The sequence below is a fragment of the Glycine soja genome, chromosome 12 (genome assembly GCF_004193775.1).
Source record: "Glycine soja cultivar W05 chromosome 12, ASM419377v2, whole genome shotgun sequence".
NCBI classification, from domain to species: domain Eukaryota; kingdom Viridiplantae; phylum Streptophyta; class Magnoliopsida; order Fabales; family Fabaceae; genus Glycine; species Glycine soja.
Genome location: NC_041013.1, coordinates 42505300 through 42518080, shown reverse-complemented (window position 1 = coordinate 42518080; position 12781 = coordinate 42505300). Strand labels below are relative to the sequence as shown.

The window sequence follows — 12781 nt, the reverse complement described above, 5'->3', positions numbered from 1 at the left end:
GCAATCCCACTGCATTCCAAAACATACTTGAGCAATTAGAAATTTCACCATATTATATTCTCTTAAACTCTTAACACCTAAACAACTACATATTCCATCTCCAAATTTACCTTGGCACAAAACCATTGCAGTGTTGTTCACAAATTATGGAATAGATGTAGTGCATGACAGGGGAAGTGAAGGTATTGGCAAGGGATATCCCCAGAGCCACTTTTGGCAGCATATAGGACGTATAAAGGGGGCCAAAGCTCGAACTTTGTGGTGGGCTGTTTGGGTAGCTTTGGTGTGGGCAATATGGCAGCATCAGAATGCTATTCTGTTCAAGGATGGAGTATGTGATCTTGACGGTGTGTATGATGAATGCTTTTATAAGTCATGGAATTCGAGTAGGGCAAAATGATAAGCACAAAAGGCATTAATGAATATAGCAGGGGATTGGTCTGTTATCTGAAGCTGAATGCTGACTGGGTGAGTGGGTATCGTCATTCCATTTAAAGCTCATAGGTTTCAGCATCAGTAAGTGGGTATGCGTGGATTGTGCCATAGGTCTCATCGCTTGTAATTAATTCATGTGGAATTCTAAACTTCACTAAATTAGTTTCAGTAACAAAATCAAACTTAATTGATTTCAAACTGTTTTAATTGATTTGATTTTATATTTAAATAGTCAAACTGATTTAGAAATTGATTTAAAATTAAACTGATTTTAAAAAATTAATTTTAAATTAAATTAATTTTTAATCAATTTTAAACTAGTTCTAAGAGTCAAATTAATTTTGAACTGATTTTTAAATTATTTTTTTAAATAAAAAGTATTTAAATAAAAATAAGTTTGATTAATTGAATTGGTTTTACAGAAACAATTTGATTAATCGAATTAGTTTTATAAAATCATATACTCATTTTTTTAACTAGTTCAAAGAAAAAATCAATTCCATTACAATCCCATTCAATTCAAACCAATTTTTTTATGTACCCCTACTCTGGCAACAACTCACCTTTAATATATCAATTCATTTTGCTGTTCGAAAAAAAAACTTGGCATAAAACCTACACCAAAACCAATATGGAAACAAGGTGAGGTAGTGAATTCCTTGTTTGGACATAAACATCTAGCGGATCTAGCCAAAATCAAATACCTCCCTACCAGTTAGAAATTTTTGAACTGGAAAATTTAGAGGCATCAAGAGACTAGTTAGAAGCCACTTCCCTAAAAAAGGAAGCTATGATGCTAGAGCAACCACCATATTTTAGAGCAAATAAAACATCATAGATGTCAATATAACACCAAACAAAATATTGTCTTGAATTTATAAACGAATCATAGAAGAGACAAGCTTTACTTGAGGATTTTGTCAATAATCAACTCCAAGTATCATCTAAATATTTAGTAACCATATAGGTATTGGATCCTTATTCATGTGTGTATATTCCATATATTTTTGGAGTGGTATTTCTTGTACCATTTCCTTTTAATGATATTCTTTTGGCTGATAAAAAAAAGTAATAAGGTTGATCGTGTTCACTATATAACTATAAAAGTAATATCCCAAATACCATTTGAAAAAGGATAGTGGTCTCTCCCTAATCATCCAAATAACAACTATCCATATCATAAACCACACTCTTCTTTTACTCGTCTCATTACCCAAGACCCGAATTGGAAGCAAAGTTGTGAAACAAATTACTTGGAATAACTAATTAGACTCCAAGCTAATAAAAGAATTGAATCATTTGATACCAAACAGCTGTCGCATAGTTAAGAAGATTGACTAAAAAGATGTAAGGTAGGAGATATATGATGTTGCTAAGAAGTTATTGGTTTGAAGGGTCATAAACCCAGTTTTTTTAAGTAATATCTCAAATTTGAATCTTTTAAATGAAAAAAACATAATTGAAAAAAAAAATCCATCAAAAGTGATTAGTTAGATTTTTCGATAAAGATTAGTCATAAATAAAGTTGATAGATATTCTGTACTAGTATCATGATGACAAAAAGAAAAAATATCTAATATTGCATGCACCTACATAGAACATGCATATTTCCATTAGCATTTTCCATAAAAATGGTGTTATAGCTTGATTTTGATCTAAATGATTGATCATGAAGAGATATCAAGTGGTTCAAGACCTACCCACATTTTAAACATATATAAAGCACGCAGACATGCACACTTCGCTATTTCTCATGCTCATTTCAATCACCATTTTTCTCTCTGGAATTGCTAGCTTGTCTTATTTTTTGTTGTCTAATCTAATTGAAACACTGATATGTGTTCTTTTTTACTTGTGGTGGTAAATTATTGTTGAGTTTACTTAGGGTTGTGTTTAATTTAACTAAAATTGACTTTGGAAATGGTTTATCTAATGGGATCATATGGGATTTGAAAAGAATGGATATGTTGATTAGGGTATGGCTAGAACAATTTGATTTGTTAAAGTTGTATGTGTGAATCTTACCTGGCAACTAAGGCAAGTAATACGAGTAGTTTTGTAAATTAGCTCATTGAATTGATTCACTTAGAAGATTCACATATGGAAACACTAGGTGCATGTATGTGTGGTCTCTATTGTTTAAACCTAAGGATTGTTGAAGATATTATACATTTGGGGTAGTTTGGACATTGATTCATTGAACTAGTGAAACATTTGATGCTTCGCAGATATTAAATGATATGATTGTTTATATGTTGGGTATCTTAAAGTGCATGTTTTGTATTCTGTGTGTATGAAGCTATGGACAAAATCAAGTCCCTTGAAGTAATGAAGTTGATGTTGGTGGGGTAATAACTATTCAGAAATCATGACCTACTATCAATGATGTCTTATTTTGTCTCCAAAAGATAGAATAAGGCATCATGGATAATCTGTCTTGGTTTCTAAAAAGTAGTTGTTACCCATCAACTTCAACTTCATTGCTTCAAGGGACTTGACTTTCTCCATAACTTCATACAGAACACAAACTCATGAACTTTTGGATTCAAGAATCAAGAGCGAATCGTGCTGTCGATCGTTTCTTTCTACTCAAAACTAGCAAATTCAACACGTGCGTGTCAATTTCGGGGTTGTCCATCGCTTTCTGCAACGTCGGAAGAGAAGATGACAGATCTAAAGGCAGAGGACAATGACAACCACTGAATCAAAGCGAGAGAAGGTGTTGCAGATCTTTCACACTGTAACGATTGCATTGTATATAACTCAGGAGGTGAACAAAAGAAAATAAAAAATAATGATCTTTAGAAGAACAAAAAATAATCTTTATTACAATCTTACTTATTAGTCAATATACATTACGTGAGTTATTATTCATTTTCAAGGATAATTATCAATATTGTCATTTAAAGCATACTTTTTACTGGCTAATATTTAGTAGTTGGTAAAAGAATTGGTTTTAATAATTATTTACTGGCAATTAGTTTATTGTTATTAAATAGCCGCCAAAAGTAACTTTTGTAGTATTGATTAAGATATGAAATAGTTTTCTATTAATATAAAATTTGGTAGATGTGATTTATCTATGAAGAACTTTTAATTCAATAATGAATTTTGAAATAAAATTATTTAATTTAAAATTATTAAATTATGTAATAATTAGTGTAAGTTATATTGGTATTGTTTAAAAAAGAGTATTTTTTAAAAAACAAGCCAAACTTTATGCTGGTTGCTGATATTTCATTGACCTATTTTCATCCCAACATATCTAAAGATTAAAAATTAATATGGATAGGCATAAATAAAAATCTAAACGAGCATTGGCCGCCCAATTATATGTTAAAGCACGTTGATGTATTAAAAAGTATAGTTTGTGTGCGAGCTTTCGGGTTTGGCTTTCCATTTGAACGAAGTTGCATGTCAAGAAGCAGGTTGATTACTAGTTTTAGTTTTAGGTTAGGCCTGAGTCAAAAAACTTATGCTTGAACTCTCAGGTTTGGCGAGCCACCATGTTGACGTTTATCTATATAGATAGTTTGGTGCCTACAGAACACAAAATAGGACACAGTTAATTAATGCGTGTCATGCCACACGTTACACTAACAAGCCTAATTAACAAAATCAGTTACTTGTTGCATGCATGCTAGCTGCATTCAGACATCAACTCTCTGCCTATATTCGATCGTTTGTTGTTCTTAGCCATATGCACGAAAAGAAAAAAGGAAACATCATGTTGTGTGTTGATTTGTCTGTTACTCTATTTCACTTCCCGGATTTTTTAATCAATTTTAAGTGCTTCGTTTTTCAAGGTACCAAGATATTTTCATTTATTCTTCCTTTTTGAGTAGTTTTTCTTTTCTTGTTGATTTAAATAATATAAGATCGTTGCAATAGTATTCTAAAAGGTTTGCTTCTGTTAGTTTCAACTTTCAATTAACCTTTAATAATAAATAATCCCTAGAAGCCACTGATTGATTAAAAAAAAATATGCTGACAATACTGATTATTTCCTTCAGCATAACTTGTCACTAGGAACTTCCTTTTTTTTCCAATATAATTGTCCATGCATGTGCTATTCAACCACTTTTGCTTAATTGCTCATTGCTGAACCTGTCAAGCTAAGATCTTGATCTTGATTTTTTATTCTTAGTAGATGTACACTCCCAGTTCATGGTTGATATTAGAGATTGAATTCATTTTAGTCTTGTTTACCTTCTAGGGACCAAACAAAAACCTAACCTCATATGCATGATGGAGTAATCGTTTCTCGGGCTGAAAACATACCTCTCAATTACACCAAAGAGACAAATAAAAAACACTTAAATGAATTGGTCATAAACATTAATCTTCATATTGAACTCTAGAAAATTTCCTTGACCAGAAGAGTAGGCAATGCAGAAAAAGGAGTACTTGACTTTTCTACAATTGATAGTCCTCTTGACTGTATTCATATATCCTCTTAAGTGTATTATTGTTGAAGAAACATCCTTGTACTCTTTTGATTATATTCTTTACTTGTAAAAAATAACTTAATATTATCGCTCATCACTTGATAGTTATGAATATTATACATTACAAGAGAGAAAAGTCTGTTTTTTTTTTTTATATATCAAAAGGCAAATTCGACGATAATGAAGTAGTACAACTATCACTGGATCGTGTGTTTTTCTTTTTCCTTTCTCTTTTCTGGCCTTTGGCCAAGACCTTCATTATGCACGTGATGTTAACGAAGGTAAAGTTTGACATGATCACCCCATTTTAGAATTCTAAATGGATTCAGTCACGGCTAAAAAGAAAAGAAAAATAAAAAAGATCGACTTCTGTGTTATCACAATACCAAATTTAGTAGTCTTCCATATAAAATTGTCTTTTTAGATTATGTAAACTTAAAGTATATCACCAAATAAAAATAATATAATTAAAAGGCTACTTTATAATAAACCGAGCGAGTATAAATAATGTATATACCAAAGACTATTTCTGAAGAGAAACAAACAAACTTAATTTATGCGAGAAATTAAAGGGGAAAATGCCATTGAATAATTGACTAAGCTTCTGGTAAAAACTAGAAATTGAATAAACTCGTCAAAATCACAGGCGGTACGAATTTTCCTTACATATACTAGTCAAGTTATACAAAGGAAGTATGCAAGAAGGGGGCAGGGGAAAAAGGTGATTAATTAGCAATATCTTGTAAGAGAATTGAAGCAATTTGAATTTTAACACTTTTAAGCAATTAAGACAAAATCGCATTAATTAAATACTTTATGCCTAGTAGTAAATGTTTTCATTTGTAAAAACGAAATTAACAAAAGAGTGGTAGGTGCTAGAATCGTTGTTCCCTCTTCATATTGCTGGTCCATTTTCTCTGAACCCGAACCTTTCTACTCTTTAGCTTCATTAACCATTAAACTGAAGCCACCTCTTACTTCGAATGTAAACGTGGCAAAGGCCAATTCCCATCACAATAACACAAAAGTAATAACGAGAATTTCTATGGTTTCTCAATAATTTTAGGAGTTTTAATATTGTTAATTTTTTAATCAATCAAATTATATGTGATATTTTTATTAATTATTTTTTTGTTTTTTAAATTAGTTCTTAATTATTATTTTTTAAATTAAAGATAATATTAGAAGTTTAAATCCTAAAATTTTTTAGTTATTTTTAATATATTTTTATAAAAGAAAACTCTTTTGAGGTTTAGAATTGAATTTTTTTTTATTTGTTAAGCATAGGTTTTATAAAAAAAATGTTAAAAATAATTAAAAAGATTTTAAGATTCAAATTCTAAAATTATCTTTAATCATATTTTTTAATTTAAAAAATTATAATTTTTAAAGTAATAATCAAGGATTAATTTTAAAAAATAAAAAATAATTAATAAGAAACTGAAATATTATTTAATTGGTTAAAAATTAACAATATTAACCCCCAAATTATAAGGATAACCATATAAACTCTCAATTAGTAACACCCTATTGACCCAAGTGCCTCTTTATTGCAATCTTCAACATTTTCATATTATTTGTTTAAGTGTCAACCACACAATTAATCTCTCATGCTATAGTATACTTGTCAAAATACCGCCACCGTCGTGTTCACAAATCCACTCACAAACACAATCATACATCACCATTGACATTACACCGAACCCCTTCACGTCACATTATTTTTTTGTGTTCTTTTACATTTTGTATCTTGACTAAATTAATACACAACACCACCAAACACATGCCGATCACTAATTTGTTCCCTTCCCTATCTCTAATCCACGTTCATAAAACTCTACTACGTCACCAATCAAGGAAGAAGCTAGAATCATCGCCAGTGAATTACAAACAAATCTAAAATTCACATCACTTTTTCCCCCACAAATTTCTTCCTCCAAAAATACTCTTGTTTGAGATATAATCCAACATTAAATATAAATATGTGTTTCAATAGAATAAATTAAACCCTAATTCATATAATTGTAATCATTTTCATGAAATTCAACCTTTCCTTATACAATTCACACTACTCTATGATAATATTTTTGACCTTGACTAGCCACATCACCACCCTATCTTTTCTTGGAAAACGACCCAAAACCTTGAAAGCCACACCCATACCTATATTACATTTCATACTTGTAAGCGTGCAGCTGGAGGTTGATGAGTGAAAGAAACACCTAAATAATAAGCAGATTAAAAAGAGAGGCACGAAAAAACAAAGGGAGGGGGCATGTGTCCAACGGTGGAAGCAACCACCGCACGAGCTTTTCTTTATGCTGCTTTCCTTTTCTCTGTTACCGGTTCTGACAAAATTCTAGCCTAACTCTTAATCTCTCACATGGACACGTGCCCGCACGTGTACACCCTTCCCGCAAACCCTACTTGGTGCCGACGTGGTTTAAACTCGCGCGTGAAAAATGATTTCGTCCCAAATATATCACTTTTTTTTCTGAAAAAAAAAGTGATCCCACACAATTGTATATGACAGAAACTGGATAATAATGAATACTGAATGGAAATCGTATGATGATTAACACGTGTCAGAAAATGACTCGTTGGCTTCTCTTTTAAATAAAAGAATAAACAGTGAGAAATAATTGAGACTGCGGTAAATATTACTTTAACATATCAAATCAGATTCATGATACCTTTTTTTTTATTATAGATGCACTGATAATTATACTATAATAACATAATCATCATAGTAATAATATTTTTTAATAGAAAATTTATTTTTAATTCATTAATTAAAGCACTAATTAAGATTTATTTAAAGATTTGTTTCATCTTGTTATGTTTAACATATTTTAATTGTTCATAACAATTTCCAAATATATACATAGCTGAAGGGAGTTGCCCAAATGATCCAATGTCGATTTGTAGCAAAGGGCACGTGTTTCATGCGTACGGATAGGAATTACTTAAAAAAAGTATTTAAAATCTTGTTTAGTCAGTGTTTTTTAAAAAGAAAATTTCTCAAGTTGAAGGAATAATTACCTCTATGAATAATGTTTTATGTTGGGATCGCTTAGCTCAATTTGTCCATTCTGTTCAATAGAATTAAATTCATCATCTCTTACTTATCTAATCATACTTTTACTAATAGTAATATCATAAATATTTAAAATTCAACAAATTGACAATATTGCAATTTGCCAAACGCATGCAATAAAACAAATTTTTGATAGCCTAAAATTAATTAGGGTTTTAAACTTTCACGCGTATGACTCAACCCGGCGTGGTTTATTTTTTTTTTCTCTTTTTGTTGTAATCATTGAATGAACAAAGTACTAGTTTTATTTACTCTTTATTTTTATTTTTTTTTTACTTTTACGTTTTCGGCTACGTGCAATGAACCTACCGAACGCGACGGGTACCGTATCGGAACCAGATAAGCTCGAGTGTCTGCATGCTTTTTTTTTTTGTTGAGGACACGTGGTGAACTCTAAGAGGAGAGTAACTCAAGTGGGTCCCACCCGTCCAACAGTAAGACAAAGATAACCGTACTTATCTCAGCCCATGTGTTGGCTATAAATAACGACCCATGTCTACCGTTTTCTGAGAAAGAAAAAAAAAAAGGAAACAAAAACATTTCCCCTGCTACTTCATCTTCTTCTTCTTCTTCATCACCGGTGGTTCTGTTCATTCTTCCTTGCACCTTCTTCTTTGAAGATCGAAATTGTGTTTTTGAAAAAATGGGAGTTCCAGAGAAAGACCCTCTTTCCCAATTGAGTTTGCCTCCTGGTTTTCGGTTTTACCCCACCGACGAGGAGCTCCTCGTTCAGTATCTATGCCGCAAGGTCGCTGGCCACCATTTCTCTCTTCCAATCATTGCTGAAATTGATTTGTACAAGTTCGACCCATGGGTTCTTCCAAGTAATTCAACCCACTCACTCACCCATCTCCATTTTTTTTTTAAATGTTAATTACTTTGTTCTGAATTGAATAAATTTGATTGATTAATTTTTGCAGGTAAGGCGATTTTCGGTGAGAAAGAGTGGTACTTTTTCAGCCCTAGAGACAGGAAATACCCTAACGGGTCCCGACCCAACAGAGTAGCCGGGTCGGGTTATTGGAAAGCCACCGGAACCGACAAGATCATCACCACCGAAGGTAGAAAAGTTGGCATAAAAAAAGCCCTCGTTTTCTACATTGGCAAAGCCCCCAAAGGCACCAAAACCAATTGGATCATGCACGAGTATCGCCTCCTCGACTCTTCCCGAAAAAACACCGGCACCAAGGTATATACACAGCTACAGTACATTTTTTCTATCAATAAAAGTTAATTTTTTTTATCTTTTTTAGTATTATTAGTTTTTATTAACGGAAGATTTAAACTTTCAATGGCTCCTCCATTTCTTATTTTCCAATCTTAAATTTTCCTTTACAACTATAATACATAAGTGCATTCACACATGCATATTTTCATTAATTTAATCAAGTTCAATCGTTTTACTTAACGTCACACCAGTATCATCGATTTTATATGATGCTTTCGAATTCACTTAATTTGAACTGAAAATTTGCTTTTTGTTAATTGAATAAAGGTGGGAAGCATTGGAATTGAACATTGGATATATTAATTAAGCTCGGCATGATCATAAATGATTTTATATCATTAACGTCCTCTGTTTCTTAATTATTATACCTTTAACTAATTTCAATGTTTTATTGATGATGCAGCTTGATGACTGGGTTCTGTGTCGTATCTACAAGAAGAACTCGAGTGCACAGAAGGCGGTGCAAAACGGCGTCGTTCCGAGCAACGAGCACACTCAATACAGCAACGGTTCCTCTTCTTCTTCTTCGTCACAACTCGACGACGTTCTGGAATCGCTGCCAGCGATTGATGAACGGTGTTTCCCGATGCCACGTGTCAACACGCTGCAGCAACAGCAGCACGAGGAGAAGATCAATGTTCAGAACTTGGGTGAAGGGGGGTTAATGGATTGGACCAACCCTTCGGTTCTGAATTCGGTCGTTGATTTCGTATCGGGGAATAATAATCATAATCAAGTGGTGCAGGACCAGACGCAAGGCATGGTGAACTACAACGCGTGCAATGACCTCTATGTCCCTACGTTATGCCATGTGGGCACGTCAGTTCCGCAAAAGATGGAGGAAGAGGTGCAAAGCGGCGTGAGAAACCAACGGGTCCAGAACAATTCCTGGTTTCTTCAGAATGATTTCACACAGGGGTTTCAGAATTCGGTTGACACGTCTGGGTTTAAGTACCCGGTTCAACCGGTGGGGTTCGGGTTCAGGAATTGAACCCTGTTATCGATTAATAATAGTAGTAATCTTTTAAATCGGTAAATAGGTGGGGGATTCTTTGGGCTTAACTCGTGGGGGTTTTAGATTAATCCTTTAGAAAAGGGAAGAAGAAGAAGAAGAAGAAGGTGAAAATTTTGGTCCTCATTTTCAGCTAAAGATGTAGGGTATACAAACGTTCAATGAACCAATCCACGAGATAAAGCAATGACGGGACCATTTTAATTTGTTACGACGTAGTTTTCGGCCCACACAAGCCCTTACTCAGCCACATGAATCACATTTGTACTTCAAATGAACAGCAAGAATTTTTTTTACTATATGTTAGGTTTCGTTAAATAATTCCAATCTTGATATTACTTTGTTAACCAACTAAAGTACCTAAAGAAATGCAACTCATTAGAAAAGACATTTGATTCATTTGGTTGAATAGGAGATATAAGTTATTATAAATCCTAATCCTATAATTGATTTATTCGATTTACGCATAAAAAAAAAAAAACTAAAAACCTATATAGGGTATTTTTATTAATATGTTACGTGTTTTTTGCACGTGTAAAATGAGTCACCGTTGATAGTGTGATCCCAATTTGGGAAGGTAGGCGCATTGCCAATATGAGAAAGATAGTGATAAGGATCGTATATTAAACTTCTGTGTGCGTAAATGAAATTCGATAGTCAAGTGGCCGTTTCCTTTTTTTTTCTTACCAGTATTTTGACGATTTCATGCAGAGGAATAAAGAAAATGGTTTTAGAGAGGGAAAAGTACTTCACGAAAAAAAAAAGAGACCGATCTAATTAATTGAAGAAAAGTTCATGGACGAGTAAATTGACATTTCGGAAAAACAAAAAAAAAACATTTGACTGCAGAATTGTTGAACATGAGAACAGAATGGTATTTGTAGTAGTAAGTTAAAAAATGTAATGTAATCAAGTTTTTATTTAACAAGTGGAAATTAAACAAGGTTAATTTTCGTTCTAGTGTTTTCTTTTTTCAAATAAAAAGGGTAAAAGAAAATCATTTGTTTGAACTATACAATCTAGAACTCACCAACTGTTTAATTTTATTCCACTTCTGCAACAATGAGATGGGACCAGCAGCAAATTGATAATTGAATGACAGGTGCACCTTGGAAAAATACATATTTTAGAAGCTAGTTGGATGGACTTGGAAGAGAGCAAACACAAAATCTTCAAATATCATTCGCATAAAAGCGAAAAAGATTAGCCTGAAAGTATGGAGAGCAACAATGAAATGGAATAGCATTTTTAAGGCTCACTTTCTGTCTCTCAGATTAAAAAAAAAAGGAGCAAATTTTGAAAGGAATCTAAAATTAAAACTATTTGTCTAGGTATTTAGTTATTAGTTAGGTTAAATATTCAAATAGAAAAGAAAAATTATCAGCAAAGAAAATTATATTGACTGAAGAGAAGAGTATAAGTGATACTCGACCATAGCAATTTCAACAAGCAGATCATAACCCCAAGTCAACCACCTGAGTTTTGAATAGAGAGTTTTATTGTTCCTAGATAAATAATTTTTTTACTGAATAGAAACTTGTTAAATGAATATTTATAACATTAGAAAATATAATAAATACATTGGTATAAAATAATTTTATATCATTATTTTGTTATTCTATTGTATATATAAATTTATTTATTAATTTTTATGATAATTATTTTAAAAATTATATCAACGGTGATTTATAATTGAATAATAATATAAAATTTATTTATATGGAGTATATCCTTATTAAACTCACAAAATTATTTAGTCAAATATACTCTTAATACAAGTTAATTTGCTTGAGTTTAATTTTTTAAGAAAAAATATTTTTAAAAAATTATTAAAAAGTAAATATTTTTAAAAATAATTTTGAAGAAATACACACACTTTAGATAAAGCATTAATTTTACACGTCACGTCATAAAATGTGTCAATTCTTTATCTAGAATATTAATAAAAAAAAAACTAAAGAAAAAATAATATTGATCAACAAGTGTGTTCTCCCATCCCACGGGTTAGAAAGGGATAAAACCAAGTGGGACTGTCATATTCGACAAAAGAGGACAGATAAGCATCTTATCTGCTAACCATAAATATACACAACAGTTATATGCAATTTACTAATAAGGTTATTTTCACAGTTAAATTTGTTTATTTTTCTTATGGGCATATTTTAATAAAGAAAGGAAAAAACAGAGACTAAATAGAAAGAGAGAAAATGTAATAAAAATCAAAATGTATAGATTAGTATTTTTGTTTGTAATGTTTTTACCATAGTAAGGTAGAGTCTCACTGACAGCAGCCGGCAGCACCATGACCAAACACGAATGCATGTATGAACGAACAGTCAAACGTAGTACCACAAACACAAGATAAGTATCACGTTGTTATTATTGTACCAGGTTTCGGGTTTCTGAGCAGTGAGTAAACCCATGTTTGAATTTTGACTACGTTTCAAATCAATACTTGAAATTGGTATTGGATTTCATCATTGCCACTCATATATATATATATATATAATCTTATATAGGATTATTCTTTGGTTTATTTTTTATTTTGTCAGGGATTATCG

The 12781-nt window shown here is 31.9% G+C and overlaps 1 protein-coding gene across 1 annotated transcript; it reads left to right on the top strand.

The window, feature by feature from the left end:
- The first annotated feature begins 8495 nt into the window (after positions 1–8495).
- On the top strand, positions 8496–10541 carry LOC114380548 (NAC domain-containing protein 72-like). The gene is made up of 3 exons (XM_028339656.1): positions 8496–8804; positions 8901–9169; positions 9612–10541. The coding sequence occupies exons 1-3, from the start codon at positions 8624–8626 to the stop codon at positions 10197–10199; spliced, it is 1038 nt and encodes a 345-aa protein (XP_028195457.1). The 5' UTR covers positions 8496–8623; the 3' UTR covers positions 10200–10541.
- The last annotated feature ends 2240 nt before the right edge of the window (positions 10542–12781 follow it).

Coding starts and splice junctions, on each gene's coding strand:
- LOC114380548 (XM_028339656.1), top strand. CDS start 8,624: ATGGGAGTTCCAGAGAAAGACCCTCTTTCCCAATTGAGTTTGCCTCCT. Junction 8,805..8,900: donor CGACCCATGGGTTCTTCCAA/GTAATTCAACCC, acceptor TAATTTTTGCAG/GTAAGGCGATTTTCGGTGAG. Junction 9,170..9,611: donor GAAAAAACACCGGCACCAAG/GTATATACACAG, acceptor TTGATGATGCAG/CTTGATGACTGGGTTCTGTG.